The following is a 16,727-nucleotide window of genomic DNA, read 5'->3' on the forward strand; positions in this document are numbered from 1 at the left end:
GTAAGTGCACTTCCTGGCCAGACTATTTCATTCTGGTAAATCATAATGAGGCGGCTATAGCTAAAAGTAACTGTCATTTAACTAACTTTCCAAAGCAGTCAGGAGACACACACGCACGTGTGCTTATAGCCCTGCTCTCGCCCCCTGTTTTATATCTCCTGTCTGATCAATGCTAGCAACAGACAACAGCACCAAAGCTTCCCTGATTGTTCGCAGACAGAGGGTGTTACATGCTGTCATGGTGCATTGTATTTTTTCTGAAGTTATTTACTTGTTTGTTTCCCCCCCCGATTTCTTCTTTGTTCCTGTGTTTGTCTTGTGTGTTTGCTGATTGGTGTTGTGATAATTACAAGTAGGATTGTGCCGCAGGCGCTCCTGTATGCTCTGATGTCTCACACTGAGCCATTGTTCTCCTCATTGGCTGATTAAAGCAAACAAACATCTGATCGTGCTGTATAAATGGCACAACTGTGCACGTCTATAATACAGGTGTGTATCTTTTGCTCTGATAATCATTCAATACACATCTAGATAAAGAAATATTTCATATATTCAAGGTATATTTAAAAAGGGAATAATTCAGCACGATTAAGCACTGAATAATACAATTTAGCAGAACTTCAGTTTTCTCTAAGTTGCAGGAAATATATCATTGAATCCTGTCATATGAATGAAATTTTGAGATGTTAATGGCAAGTAGACCATTATTTTTGGAAAATAATTTCAACTCACAGTCAAAGTTTGTCTTTCCTGGGATTCTGTTTGGCCAGAATGCCTGACAAAATAAATGGCACCAGAGCGCAAAGTTCCTCTTTTGAGCACACATGATCTGAACTTTCAACACATGATCTGAACTTTCACTGAGCTGACAAGACTGGCAGATACAAGAAAGGGAAACACACAAAGTAAAAAAACATTATTAGCTGCTTTAAAAAATAAATAAAAAAATACCTGCCTGTCATATCAAGCTTTTCTGATACAGAAATGCCTGCATTGATTCAGCTGCGATTCCCTCCCAGCTTTGCCCTGATTCAAGCAGTTTGAATCGATGCAGCTGTATCTTAGACATTAAGCCCGGCACATCGATTCCAGTTGGTGAATCGTGACACCCTTTGTGTGTGTGTATCTGTCTGAAGACACCTGTGTGTGTTTGCTTTGATTTCTTTCAAGGTTTTATCTACAAGAAAGCTGTGAATGTGGACTTGTAGCATGTACAAAGGAGCAAATTACCCCAACACCTTCTGTTCCACATCTGCTCCACATGTTTCTGTAGGTCAAGGCTAACACGAGCACTGAACTAGCAAGGCAATTTATTTGTGTCTAAGGCAAGCATTTTGTCAGCAGGACTTTTTGTGATTCTCTGATTGTTGGTGCAGTCATGTATGGATGTGTGCACATTTTTATTTCAAGACTCTTTCTCATAGTCAAAGCTTTCAAAGTGTTGCAGCCCTTTTGGCTGTGTTCCTCTGCCAGCCATTTGCAATATTAAGCCATTCTATTGTCCGCTCAGCCACCGACTCTATGGAGGAGACATAGAACATGTCTGAGGGGAGCATGGATTGCAATGGGCCCCATGGGAGCTCTAAGAAGGAATGAGATGGATGACAGACTTACAGTAAAGCACTGAACTCTCCCTCAGGCCAGATCTGTTAAGCATGCTTTTGTGCTAAACCATCAATACATGCACAGATATTACACACATGTACTATACCAATGATGGGATTTTTGTACACACTTGGAAGTTGACTAAAATAATAATTTATCGCCTACACATACACACCTACCTTGCGTACACACACTGAGGTCACTGCTACTGGTCCCACTCAGCTTGAAGGTTATCCCCTGGGTGTTTGCTAACAACTGGTTATGAGGAAACGCATTTAGATAGCGCAGCTCAGTTTAGAGCTGCACTATTTAAATGTGTTTCCTCATCTGGAGCGGGCACACACCTCTGTTCGGCCCACTATTGATTAAAATCAATATGGTTCAATCTCATCAACACCACTGTCCTTGGCCTACTGATGTCTGTCTTGCAGAGGACTCAGGGTGTGTGATGAACTACAGCTTTCTTTGGGCAGATCCATACCTTTCGAGTTGATTGGGTTAATGTGTTCCCCTGAGCCATGATGTGTAAGACCCCCTATTTCGCCGCATCATTTGTCTGCTGCATTGATTAGAGGTTCATTGAATTGAACAAGACTGGCCGGCCATCAGTTCTGTGTGCATAAGGAATATGAAATAGGCATGCATTTGGCTGTGCACGCTATGCTGAATGCCTGTGTCCATTTACATGTGTTTGGCTTGTGTAAATGTGTTATATGTTCTTCAGAGAGTTGCGTAGCCCATTGATGCATGTATTTTTAATTGCCAGGCCTGTATGAGAGTTAGAGGAAGAGGCCCCTGGACAGAGGCTGAGCTAAACTCAGCCATGCTGCCCTGTCACTTAATTTGTTTCCTCTCTGACTGCCTCCCTCGCTCTCTCACTGTCTTTCTGTTTCTCTCTCTGCGTTAGTCTGAGTCTGAGTGGTGCTAGCTGACCTTCACTGGGACACAGCCATGACTCTAATTGCATTGATATGTCAGTGAGCTCCAATGGTTGCAGGAGAGCATAGCAATATTACCCCAAAGCACTGTGGTGGTGCCATGTGAATCCTGCTTTCTTTTCCACTGATGACTCACAGAGTCGAGCTGATGAGAAAAAGGAAACAGACCAACACTTACACACACACAAACACTTTGCTAATTCAGGATTTTCTCTGGGGCAACATGATGCTAAGGCAGTACCTAACTATTTTAGTGTGTAAGGCACAATAAGCCCTTCAGCCATACAGTGGATTGTGGAAAAACATGTAGCGCCTGTGACATGACCCATAAGTTTCTGATGGGTTGTTTTGAAATCTGGATGTGGACTCGACGCTTTCCGCTGTCTTTTCTAATTAGTGGAGTCAGAAAATCCAAATTTGTCTCCACTGTTTCACAGTAAATACCACAATCAAGTCTGTGTTAGGTTTGCAGTATAATAAAATGAAGGACACGCTAGTCTCTGCATGCACATGCTTTCTGTTCTTTGCTGCTTTTTGTTCACTTTCAGTGTTTTTTCCCTTGAGGTATCATGCCTACAGCAGAGACACTGGAATATTTGTCTGGAATCTAGTCGTCTTACACTTCATGTTATCATATAGACCGCCTCTCACCCTCGGCACCCTAAGCAGGGCATTATTTATTTATTTAATGTATTGTATTGCACCATTTGACCTGATGCTTTGCTTGTCTCTTAATTTTACTTCTGGTATGGGTTGATTTTATAAAAGATCCTGCCAACTGGTGGGTGGGTTTATGCACGCGCTCCTGCCCACAGGCTCCTGCATGTGTGTGTCATGTTTATTCATCAAACAAATCTGAAATCAAGTGGAAGTGTAAAATTAGCATATTGTAAATTCAGTAGAAATATAAAGGCCCTTTTTGTGTTGTGTATCATAGGTCTGACTTGATTTTTGATTCATCTAATATTGAATTCCATCACCATGCAATACATACATTCAGTACCATTTGGTTTAAATGAGGTGAAACAAAGTACAGTTCTGAAGCGATTTACTTTTCTTGGTTTATCAAACTTGTTTCCCATATGAAGATATTTTCCTTGATATTTGTATCATAGTTATCATTATTATGTATCATAATAGCAATACTATATCTTAATTTCTATTTAGCATGAGTGCAAATTAACAAATTAACAATACTCCTGTATGTAATTGATTTTTTTGATTTCATTCTAACAATCAATAATTTTGCTTTCTCTCAAGTAGATTTTTGATAAAGTATTGTACTCAAAAATCTGTGTTGTACTCAACTACTTTTGTAATGAGAACAGAGTGGTCTACTGTTATTGTATGCTGTGTTTGCACATTCCAGAGGATATTCCTTTCAAGTTGAACGTCTTTTCAGCCAATAGTCAGTATCGGGGCAAGTTTATTTATAATACTTCTAATATTGATAAAAATTGCCATAAGTGTTATTAAGTCTGAGTAAAGCATGATTCTGGTTAGAAAAAAGGATTTTATGAATTGTTTAAAATATTATGACGTGTTGAAAAATCCACTCAACCTGTCAAGCAATTTCCTAAATAGTTTTACAGTTTTGAATTAAAATGTAAAACCAGTCTCACTTATGTGTTAGCATATTTATAGTAAGTTGGTCCATTCGCACATCTGACAGAGGTTTCCTAAGTGCTGACTGTCCCACCTGTCTGGCCAACACCTTTTGGATGGAGGAACTCTAACAAGGCTGTTGACTGAGCAACATAATGAACTTGATGTCAGCTCCTTAAATTTGGTTGAGTTTAACCAAGTTTAATCAGTTACTTGTGACATTTGCACTCTGAAATAAACACTATTTTTTCTTTGCTGACAAAAGCACTACTTATTGATATGCTTGATGTCTCTTTATGACACATTAGACATTTAGATCAATTATTGCTTTAAGCTTAATTGTGTCATTCTTATTTTATACCCAAACAAAGCCTATCCAGGGTTGCTACGGGCATAGTGCGGGTGAAACTCACACTGGTATCACACATGCTTGCTCTTGCTACACTGTCCGTTTCTCACATGTTGATTTTTTTCTTTTTTTTAACGAGAGTCCGGATCACTTTGATCAGACTGAGACTGTGCTGTCAGACGAAGGCTGCATTGCGGTTTTTCTCCACTAATTTTGCTGCATCTTGTCAAACCTCATGCCTTTTGGATCACTTTTTGAAATAAGAAGCCAGGTCCATATTGCCATAGGAAGGAAATAGAGAACCACCTCTTTTACTTGGTGGTCTGTGTGATTCCCTAAGAAGAGAAGAGGTTGAAGGACAGCTCAGGGGTGAGAGTTACAGTACCAATAAAAAGGGGGGGGGGGTGTGAGTTCCAGACAGTGAGGGAGAAAAAGGGAAGTAAATGAGATAAAGGAGGCAGGAAGAAGTGTGCAGTTGTTTGAAAGAGAGAGAGCAAAACCTGTGTTGATGGAGACAGGCTGGTTACCAGATGGGTTTTGTCAGAGAGAGAGGGGAACAGAGAGAGGGAAATGGTTAAGAGATGGAGGCTGATGTGGCTGTCTGTAATGCGATATGGCAGATGCGATTTTATTTTTAGGACACAAGGCCCCAGAACGATAGGTTTTATAGGGTTTTGAGTGGGTTGATCTTTTTAAATATTCAACTTCAATGAAATATGGAGCATGACTCCGGGCTGTTTGGAATTCATAAGTCTGTTTGGCAGGACTGGCCCTGCATATTGAGAGCTGTCAGAGTCGGCCTGAGTGTTAAACACAAGCCCTCAGCTGGCAGTAGAAACAATGGTAAAAAATAAACACCTCAGAGGGACTACAAAAGAGACAAAGAACGGAAGTCTTCCATTGGAGTTTGAAATATTTAATCACCTTTTGATGTCATGACCGTGGGTGATTCCATCTTGTGTTGCGTTATGGGTGTGAAGTGATTAACATTACCTCAATACAGTGGTGTAGCTAAAAGATCACTTGTATATAGGCCTGGCAATCGTTGAAACATTTCCAATACTATCACAGAGTTTTGATAGGAGTCTCAGTAATGATACCAAAGTGATCCTTTTTTCATATCTTACATTGAGAAGTATAAACATGTTTTGTCAACAAAATGCTTTTTTTCTTCATTTCATAAAAAGAAGCCATGTTAAATGTTGTCTAAACACAAGCAGCAAATTTGTACAAACAGCGTAAAATTGATACAATTTCCTATTTAAATCAGCAAACAATCAAAGAATAAGTAGAAGAGATTTTGATACTTGGTGCTCAGGATACATTACAGTCGTTACCAAAATAGTATTGAGGTTCAGTACCAATCCCTACATGTACAAACTGTAATATATGACAATTGTATTTAGTGCATTGGTTATATCTCCTACCTGGACATTGGAAAGTGAAAACCAATCCAAGAAAAACACCAGCAATGCAAACACATAAATCCCACTGACGTTTTTATTCTTATTAACAATGAACCTTAACCTTACTTGCTGCTGAGTTTTGTTCAAAAATGACTTACAACCAAGATCTCTTTTTAATTGCAAAGGCATCTATCAGAAACATTAGGGTTGTAAATGTCTTACAGATACAGATGGCTTATGCAGGTTATCAAGTATGTTCTCCATAATCCACTGCAGTCCTTCTGCGTACAAGACGAGTCTATCGATTGCGCTCCTCGTCTATCATATAAACTTCTCCTCAGTCAACCAGTTCATTAATCCATGTTACCGACTGATTGGTGGCTAACAGAGAAATGTGTACTTCTGTCTGTTTGTCTGTCTGTGGCTGCATTTGCGAGTGCGTTTCGACTTCGTGTCTGGAGGCATGTGAAGGATCAATATTTTACTCTCCCTGTGTGACAGGTGTACACTGCTGGAGAAAGCGGCTGATAGAAAACCTTTAGTTAGTGTGAAGCCACTGAGGGGAAATACATATGCATTAGACTACGACTGCTGGGGATATTTACCAGCAGTAACCACACAAACAACAACAGGTAGCAGAGCCTGAAACCAAGACATGTTTAATTCATGCCAGAGGCAGCAGAGTACACTGGCTGTACACCTGTATCAGTGAAACAGTGCTTATTAGAAAAGGACTGTGTATATGTGTGCGTGTGTGTGTGTGTGTGTGTTTGCTTCTACGCAGTGATGTGTGTCTGTCAGGCTGTCTCGCTGCGTTTGTGTCTGATGTCTGCTTTTATGTATGTGGGTGTGCGAGTGTGTGCGGGAGGCCGAGAGAAGGAGAAGAGAGACAGAGACCCCAGGAAGTAATGCTGTCCCTGTATGAGGAAACATTCTCAGTCCATTACCCTGCATGTAAATGTAATTAGAGTAAAGCAGGAGTAAGAGCCCGGGCTGCTTCAACCATCTGCCAGGTGTATTTCCTCTTTGTAATACATGCGGACAGATTTGTTTATATTGTAAAATATCATACCTCTTTTTTTTGCATGTTTTACCCCATTTATTACAGATTGCTCTTTTGTATTATCGCTGACCATGGCCTCCACTACAGCTGGTTTTTAAATTTATGAATGCATTTTAACAACTTGCAGAGATGGGTAATTTACAACACTAAACATCATGTTGCTTTTTTTTTTTTTTTTTTTTTGTTACTTCAGAGTTATGTTATGTGGCAGTGCAGTTGAAAGCAAGGAAAGTCATTATTTCTGGAAGATGCTAGTTCTAAGCTGGTAACAAATATTAATGTAACTTCCCTTCCCTAAACATAGTATCCATTACACTATAATGATGATAATCTTTTCTGTGACATTAAATATGTCTGTGTTTATTGAAGATAGGCTGTCTGTCAAAAAGTCACCTCCTGAAAAGGCTTCTAAAATGAATTTGTCATGATAACAGTGTTTTTGACAGTGTTTTGTATTGTTTACTTTGTTAATTGTATTCTCAATTGAGCATCCTCTGCAGTGTGAGCCAGGGTAGCAGTGCTAGTGGCAGGGAACCAGGCTCACTTTTGAGGCATTGTTAGACGCACCAAGGCATGTTAACGCAATGTCATGCTTGGCTGCAGCTCACAGGGGCTGGGGTTCACACTGAGGGGCAGAAGACTTGAGGGACTCAGCCCTTTCATATATATCATATTCTCCACGTCATCCTTTTTTGGTTTTAAGCAGCAAACCACCTCAACACTCCTTCCCACTTTCCTCCTCACTTGATTTTATTGTGACTCACTCATGTCTGCCTAAGCTTGGCAGGTGAAATGTGTTGACATGTCTTTATGAGTGTGTCCACATTTGTGCTTGGGCAAAGACCATTGCCATGTCCAGTTAAAGAATATTTATGAGGATGTTTACTATGGATTTGTTTGTAGGTGAGTCATAGAGGGTGACCTATAAATGTCAAGGAACTGCACCCATTCTCTCTTTGAACCAGTCTGGTTCTTATCCAGGCTCCAGCTACTGTGTTCATAGATTACCTCTTACCGGTTTTATTTTTAACTTGTAGTTTTTACACTTGAAATAACAGGCTACTCTATCTCCTAAACATTATAAAACTCTGTCCACTTGTGTAAACTCTACTCAAAAAGCACAATTGTAATGAAAATTAGTTTTGAGCCTTTACAAATGAACTATACCGAAGTGATTCTAGTGAAGGGCCAACACTGCTGATCATCACTGCCACTAAATCAAAATATGCACTTCTAGTAGGCTTGGTAGGCTTAATGATTATTTTCATCATCAATTAATCTGTCGATTCTTTTCTTTATTAATGTAATAATTATTTAATCTATAAAATGTCAGACAATGGTGACAAATTCCAATCCCAGAGCCCAATGTGAGATCATTAAATTGCTATTTGTTTTCCAACCAACAGTCCATAACCCAATGGTATTCAATTTACAATATAAAACAGAAACAAATCCTCACAATCTTTACAAGCAAGAACCAGATAATGTTTGTAGTTGCTATATTTTTTGTTGATCCACCGATCGATTAATTGTTTCAGCACTATTTCCCCTTAACCCCACAACCAGCTGTTAGCTTAACCAACACCTTTGAAAAGAAATGCCATTTGGAGCGTCAGGACAAAAAAGAAAAACCCACACCCAGTCATGAATACACACTGGCACACATCCATCTAAAAGGCTTCCAAATGATGATGCTTTTCCGCTAACACTATGATCTATTCTTCTGTATTTCAACAAAGATTTTGGGGTTGTTAAATATGTGAGAGGAGAGACAGAAGAAGGGGGGGGAGTCAAATCACAGCTCAACAAAGGAAAACACTTTGATATGCATTAGAGCAGGACAGGCTTCGGTTACCTATAACAGTGCTGTTTTTCACATTACCCACAGGGATTGTTAAAGTGCTCTTTCAACAATCCATCCCGATACTGCCTCGATTTTCTCTTCTTCTGTCTCCTTATTGCTCCCTCTCTTTTTTGTACTCCATTTTAGTCTAGTCCAAATCACAATCATTGCCTCCAAATCATGCCACTGTCTTGAGGCTGTTTATTCTGCCCATCTTGTCATCTTCTCCCTCATCATCCCATTTCTTCCACTGTTGTCCTCCTTCCACTCTCTCCTTTCATTGCTTGTTGCCTCTCCTCGTTTTTAATCCTGTCTGCTGTTTTGCTGTGTGACAGAGAAGCTAGACAGACCGCTCTGCACACACACAGTTAACTACGATGAACAAGCAGGGAACAAACCTTCAATGACTGGTGTGCTGCCAGGTAATGGTCTTTAATTACAGCCAGCCTAATGCACATAGGTAAGCTAACAAGCTGTCTGCTACCTATTACAAGAGTCGCCGGGGGACATTGGGGCATCACACACATTTTTGACACCATACCTTTTCAACTGTTAAATATAGATTATCTCAGCCCATCTCCTTCCTGTATGTTCAAACACAAACACATTAAATCATAGTTTTTCCACAGCACAGTACACACGGTCGCACACTCACATAGACAAAATGGCTATAGGAGAGTAAGGTAAAATTATTCAAGAGTACACAGCTGCAGACAAAATGGCAGACCTCTTCGCAAGACGCACCTCCGCGTTTGACAGGAAATCATGTGATCTCAGCAGCGTAAGTTGGTCTTCTCCTTGTGGTTTTTTCCCCTGTGAAGTAGCCCACAGATTTAAAAAGATATATATATGAAGTTTATTCATAGATAAAATTCAAGTTTATTCATCGGTAAAAACAAATCCCTGGTCCCCTCTTCTAATACCCTTTACCGTGTCTGGCAAGGATTGCGGAAATGCGTTGTTGCATAGTTTGAAAAGTCTGCCATGTAGAGGTGAAATGATTTGTGATTAGTCAATCTACAAAAAACAAATCTGCAACTCCTGAGGTGATCACTTGATCATTTGTAAGCAAAAAACGTCAAACATGTTTTGGTTTCATCTTCAAATATTAGGATTTGCTTTTCTTTGTCATATATGATAGTGACTGATTATCTTTGGGGGGGGGGGGGGGGGGTTACAGTTGGTTGGATAAAATGGGATGGGATTTTTCACTATATTCTCGACAGCTTTTAGACAAAATGACTAATCGAGGAAATAATTGTCAGGTTAATTGATAATGAAAAAATTAGTTGCAACCCTACCTTTGGAAAAAGCAGACTGCGGACCAAACAATCATGTTTGTCACCAATGGCGGATAGTTCCATATATTTGACTGGATCCTTTGCAGTAATCTGGGCCCAGATGTTCCATTTGTAGATGCAAAAAACATGGCAAGTAGTCATCATTAGACAGAAGATACAGGAAACTGCTAAGCCAGCTAACTGTGTTGTGAGTTATGGCGGGTGTAGAAGTGTGTGTTTGATCTTGCTAACTTCAACTTGTTGTGTCAGTCACTCCGCAGAGAGAAAAAGTCACTTCACTGTATTTTTGTGAGTCTGCATGACTGCTCTCTTCTTAAAGTGATCAAATACTGCAAACTTCATAAGAGTGGAGAGAAGGGGAGGGAGCGAGAGATGAGAGGAAAGGCTCATCTGCATCTGTATTTGAAGTGGCAAATGCAAATGGACCAAATGATCTGACAAGAAGAAAATGTGAATTCCTCTCTGCAGCTATTTGCAGATAGAAAAAAAATATTTTTTTCTGATGAACAGGGCCTTTTACATTCCTGCTAAATGCCACCCTATCAGACATTTAATACATCACTATGTTTCCATCTTGAAATTCTCAAACCGTTCAGAGCAGCGATTAGTCTGTTTTGTTTGAGATTTTCCTTGTCTTATGCTGCAACAGAACCAGTGTCAGTAGCTGGTTAAAAGGCTGTGGGCTGTGAGACTTACAGTTTAAAGACACATTTTTCAGCAAAGCTGAGAGCAAGAAGAGACACAACAAGCTCAGTTTGCCAGCTCTTTCATCATTGTTTTTCAACTGTTCCCTTTTCCATTCTGCCTTCCAGCAAAGTAAAGGACAGCAGCAGACTGAGGACTGTGATAGACTGGTAGTGTAGCAGAATCGCATTGTGTTCATGTTTTACAGACATTGGAAAATACCAATCTCCAGGCTTTCTCATGTGTTGACTGTTCTTCTCCAATCTCTTAACAGCTCTTCATGTAGATGAGTTCATTGTCACCACAGTGGTGGCAGGCAGTGTAGATGTAACAGTCAGGGAAAGAAAAAGACCAGACTTCACTTTCTGTCTCACTGCCAAGGCTTCCTGCCTCAGCCTGCCTGCCTCCTAACTTCTCAAAAACTTCAAGAGAGCAGAATATGGGAGGGGGGAGAGATGAGTAAAAGCTCATCTGCGTCAGTCGATGCAGCAAATATAAATAGTGCAAATTATCTTACATGAAGAAATGTGAACTCCTTTCTGCTGCTATTTGCAGATGGGATAAAGGAATACCTCTCACACTCTTGTTTTCAATATTGGACAGGAAGTTTTCCAATTAACTGCTATCACATTGAGGTGTAAAGATTAACTGCTACGTATCAGAAAATCAATACAAGAGTGCAAGATGTTGCTACATCAATACACAGGTCCAAACCCAAATTTCATACAAGAATGTGTCAAAAAGTGATTTGGTTCTTTCAGTGGTGGGAAAGAAAAAGTCAGAACCCACCGTGTGCTACACTGCCAAAAATGTTGACAAAGGAAATGCAACACCTTAAACCTTTAACAGCATGCTAACAAGAACAACAAAGTGCTGTCGGAAACATTTTCTTGCAGGAGCAGTCAACCCATGGAAAGCTACCAACTAACGCTACGTGCCCCCAACTCCTCCTGGTCAAAGGCAATAGTTGAAGCAATAAGCTATTTTATTTACAAGGACATGCACCCATTTAGTATTGTTTAAAGTGCTTTAAATGGATGACAATGACCCTGAAATTGTGTTAAACAATACCAGTTGCCAATATAGAATTGAAAATGCATCCCTCGTGGGGACTGTCCAAAATGTTGCTCTTTTTGTCGCTGCTTATTGTTAAAGGGGAACACCACCAATTTTATACATCAATGTCTGTTAACAGGTCTTGGGGAGTTCTACTGCTACATGACGAATGTTGTATAAAGCCTTTTGTGGCTCCAAAGGGAGCTGCGCGAAACATGATAATCTGCCTCAAATGATGTCACTTGAGTCAGCATCGGTTTCTGCTGAAGACTACAAGTTTGAAAATGAACAAAAATCTGTTGATGTTGAGTTTGAAAGAAGTGAGCTTACCAGACTGGTTCTCTGTAGCTCGCTCCTCATCTCTGCTTGAGGCTAGCTGCTCAAGGCTGTATTGGCCGCTACTAGCAAAACACACCCACACGACTCTGTCGGAGTTGAATTGTGGGTAATGTAGGTGCCAGCTTTTGACGTTTTGGAATAAAAGAGACAATATCGGTGGTTCTGATTTTGATCTTTTTTTTTTTTAACTGTCCATCATGAGGCCGACAATCTTATAAGAACACAATACTAAATTGGTGGAGTGCTCTTTAAACTATTGATGTTGTGGCAGTTGCTATGATTTTTAGGGGGCTTTTTGTACTTGGTACTTGAAATAAAAAGTGAGAAAATATTAAGTTATTGCCAGTGAAAATTTACAATTGAAAATCAAGTTTAAGTAGATTTGAAATATACTGACTCTTAGTGTATCTACGACTTTTATATGAGGTTGCTTATCACGTATCTGAATCAAATTGTCTGAGAGAGATAAATGCACAATCCCACCATCATAGCATGTGTTCAATAAAAGAAAAGGGTTTCACCTTCGAATTCCACTTGACTCGTTCTCCCGTAAAACCAGTGTCAGTTGTTGGTTAAAGGAGTACAACCTGTGAGATGAGACATGTTTTACATCTCTCAGACGTGTTTTACAGCTTAGATGAAGGCATATGTTGGGAAGCTAGCGAGGCTTCAAAGGAAGGGGCAGCTAGGTGTCACAGGCGGGCAGAGAAGAAACCGGACTTGCCAGCACTTTGATCATGTTCACCACTAAAGGCCAGGGCCCTGTTAGGAAGAAAAGAAATACACTTTTAGATAAGGGGTCTAACTGAAGTGTGGGGTTTCTAATCTATTTTTGAAGTGTAAATTTATATGTATTGATACAGCACTTTGTACTTCTCTCAAGAATATGATTTATATAATCGTTAAGGGTTCATGCAGAGCAGAAAACAGTTTCTCTCCAAGAAGACAGAAATGGCATCAGTTTAAAATTTCAACAGAAATGTAAACAAGATATTAAAATGCAAATTGCTGATACCACAAATGATAATTTTCTCAACATCAGCTCTGAATGTGTGTGGTATTTGTAAAGGAAATGTGTGTTTGTGGGGCATCGCCCCACAGAATCAAACAGGCGTTGGGGGTAGATGACAGGTTTTTAGAGGGAGGAGAGAGGCACAGGACGGGATAGGGGAGTGTGGTGCAAGAGGACCAACAGCAGGGAATAATTGTCATCTTTTACAATCGAGACTGCTACAACAGGAAGAGAGCAAAAAGGGTGAGATAACGAAAGGAGAGTTGGATTTTCAGCCGTGGTAAATGTTCAGTCACAGCAGCAAGGCAACGCACTCCACTCATTTCATCCTTTTAAAATCCCCCACTGCCTCTTGTTTGCCTAACGAGTTTTTGGATGTGTGTGTGTGTGTGTGTGTGTGTGTGTGAGATCGTTGGCTTTCTTTGCTTAATTTTGCAGTCTGTTCTTTCTTGTCTGCTCTCTTTCCTCCCTTTATCCTTATTTATTTGTCAGAGGTTGTGTTCAGGGACGTTCCTTGTCATTCGTCAGCGTGGCCCATAAAACACACTGTCATGACTGACTGGCCACGCTCCAAACTCATTACCGATTGGCTGACAGAGCGGGTCGCTCTGTTCTGCTCTGCTGTGTTTGACTCCTGTTTGCCAGACATTTAATGCTCAGGAAACTTTAAATGCGGTGGTGTCTTTCCTCGCGCCACTCCTCTCAGCCTCATGCTCAAGGTCATATGAATATGGATTTACCCTCTCCTTCCAGCGCACACATACTGATGATGAAGTCTAAGATCTACTCAGAGGGATTATAATTCAGAACGTAGGTCTGATCTGGGCCGTCGCTCTGTTCCACTGTCTGTCTGGGTGTGCGTTTTAAGTCGGAAACCAGAGGGGGCGGGAGGCTGAGAAGAGCGATGGAGGGGGTGGAGGGTGGAGGTGGTGGGTTAAGAGAAATAAGAAAGATGAAGAGGACTAGTGCAGGAGCAGAGAGCTGAGATGAAGAGCGGAGGAAGGAGAATGGATGATAATGGTGGAGTCAGGGGAGCTGGGTGGGAGGGTGTCATGTAAGAGAAAAGGGGAAGAGACTGGGAGATTGGAAAAGGGCGACGTACAATGTTATTGAGTTTCTGTTGCGGTTGATCAGCCATATCCATTTCATCATAGTGAGCTTGCTGCGTGCCACAGTCTGCTGCAGAAAATTTGTCCTCATCAGTGTGTGTATACACGGTGTACGCTTCCATGGTATGTGTGTGTATTCATCCAAACTAACAGTGTGTACAGCGAGCTCATGTGTATATATGTGCCTTTGCTCTGTTGTGCATGTGCTAACTAAATGCTTCTTGTTACTTCCTGATTTCTCTTGACCCATAATTTAGTATTTTCTGCAGAACGACAGCATTTTGCATTCACTTGCTTTCTTTTTTTTAACCTCTCTTCTGCTCTCTTTCTTGCTTGTAATTCAGTGTGTAGTCTGATTAACCCCTAGCTTCCATTCATTTAACGAGTCAATTGGGCATCAGCTTCTTCTCACTCTCCTCCCTCACAGTTGTGCTCACTGTTTTTCACTCACAGAAAACAACAAGGCACCTTTACAAAGGTCTCGCTCTCGGCAGAATATAAATGCGGGTTCAGCTGTGGTGAAAGCTCCCCCTGCCAAGGAGGCCCATAATGAGTCCGAAGTCCATCCATCGGCAGCCCGGGCCAAGGCTGCTGCATCTGCATGTTCGGAGTCAGGCCGCAGGTACAGGAACCCCCCGGGTCACAGCCACTGGCTGGACAGAGAGAGGGTGGTGGAAAGACAGACGGTTAAACCGACTGAGAAGGAGATGGAGGTTGAAGCGGAGCCTTCGGCCTTCCAGCCGTCCTCCACTGGTGCTGCCGTCAGCAGCTGTAGCACCAATGGAGAGTCAGATGTGGAGGCTCTGCTGGCAAAACTCAGGGCCTTGTGAGGTTAATTTTCACATTATCTCTGATATGGCATACATATACAGCCTACAGTATGTTTGTACTCATGAATCTTAACGTGCTCGGAATGGAAATTGACTTTTTTAAAGCTTCATAAAAATACATTTGTACAAAACTTCTAATTTGAGGACCATGCTTTTATCGCTTGATGGTACTGACATAAAAATACAGTCAGGCAGGGAGAGCACCGATAACTGGCCCACAAAAGGTTACTTCATGAAATAAAGATTTACAAAAGTTGAGATTCAAGGAAACACTTAAGCATATTAGTGTAATACATTATAGTAAAAAAGAGAAAATAAAGCCAAATAGATTCAGCGGAGTCTCTACCTGATCCTGTAAAGTGCAAGTGCAATGGGAATATAACATAGCTTTTCCTCTAAAAGTAAAAGGTGCAATGTTGCTAAGCACTTTGTTTGTAATCCAGAAGTATGCAATATTAAATAAAAATTATATCACATTTACTTTCACATTGGCGTTTCTTATAATCGCCTCTACTGTAGCTTTTATTTTACACCATTATCTTATCATCTTGTCCGACCTGTATTTTAGTTTTTAGTTGTTTTCATATGCATGTTATTAGTCATGTTCAATTAAAAGATTTTGAGTGTTTATATTACTTTTGGTATTTAATTTTCTTTTTTTCTTTGAGTCTTTTTCATTCCTTGTGGGGTGACGGGGTGTCTTTTATATTCAAAACATTGATCTTATTGTTTGTATTTTCTATAAAAATGTAATCAGCATTCTGTAAAACTATAATATACAACGGATCAATACATAAGAGTATTTTCACAGCTTAGAACAGTAATGAGATGTCATTTGACAAGTTGATTTTGGTTGTACTAGACTGTCTTGTCTCTGTGTCATTGCTGGTGAGAACATTTCTACACAGTGATAACGAGTCTGCAGAAAGGGAACAGTGTCGAAGAGAATTATTGTCCAAAATGTGGCACAAAAGAAACAAGTTCATCCAGCGACAAGTTAACCAGAATTGATGCCGTTTTTCTTCTCCTACATTCCCACAATACATTCCCACATATCTTAAGCTCTCATTTGTTGCATCTTTCTTCGCTATAGACTCATTTACAATAAAATAAAGCCAAAAAATGTTTTTTGTTTGTTTTGTCTTTTTCATAAATCACAAAAGTTTCACACACATGACTGAAATCAATACGTTTCAGTGTTTGTGTGGCTGTAATTTTTGTTTGTTTGCTGCTTTGTTTTTGTTCTCAGTGTTGCTTATAGTCATCGTAGTTTAACATTTACATTACATTACATTTATTTAACGCTTTTATCCAAAGCAACTTACAATAAGTGCATTTCAACCATGTGGATACACATTTACCAAGTTAGTGAGCATCCTAAGAGCGATCCTAAAATAATTGTCTTTGAAGTACAGAGGGAGACAAAATCATCTGAACACGAAATATCTTTGCATGCAGTTACGAGCATATATACAACTTAACTGAAGGTTGAATACTAGTCAGCAATCAACACAGCTCCAAGGGGCTCAGATCTCACATCACATCTACAATGTTTTCTTAACCCTGGTACTGTTGCCCTCTGAGGGT

The 16,727-nt window shown here is 40.3% G+C and overlaps 1 protein-coding gene across 1 annotated transcript in view; it reads left to right on the top strand.

Moving 5' to 3' along the window:
* The window catches only part of LOC139307394 (protein diaphanous homolog 3-like), a 149,722-nt gene extending 134,582 nt beyond the window's left edge, over window positions 1-15,140 (top strand). The window contains exon 28 of the mRNA XM_070931158.1: window positions 14,764-15,140. Within this exon, the coding sequence (XP_070787259.1) occupies window positions 14,764-15,140 (377 nt within the window). The remainder of the gene's footprint in view (window positions 1-14,763) is intronic.
* Window positions 15,141-16,727: the final 1,587 nt, after the last annotated feature.

Source organism: Enoplosus armatus, chromosome 1 (assembly GCF_043641665.1).
Source record: "Enoplosus armatus isolate fEnoArm2 chromosome 1, fEnoArm2.hap1, whole genome shotgun sequence".
In the NCBI taxonomy this organism is placed as follows: domain Eukaryota; kingdom Metazoa; phylum Chordata; class Actinopteri; order Centrarchiformes; family Enoplosidae; genus Enoplosus; species Enoplosus armatus.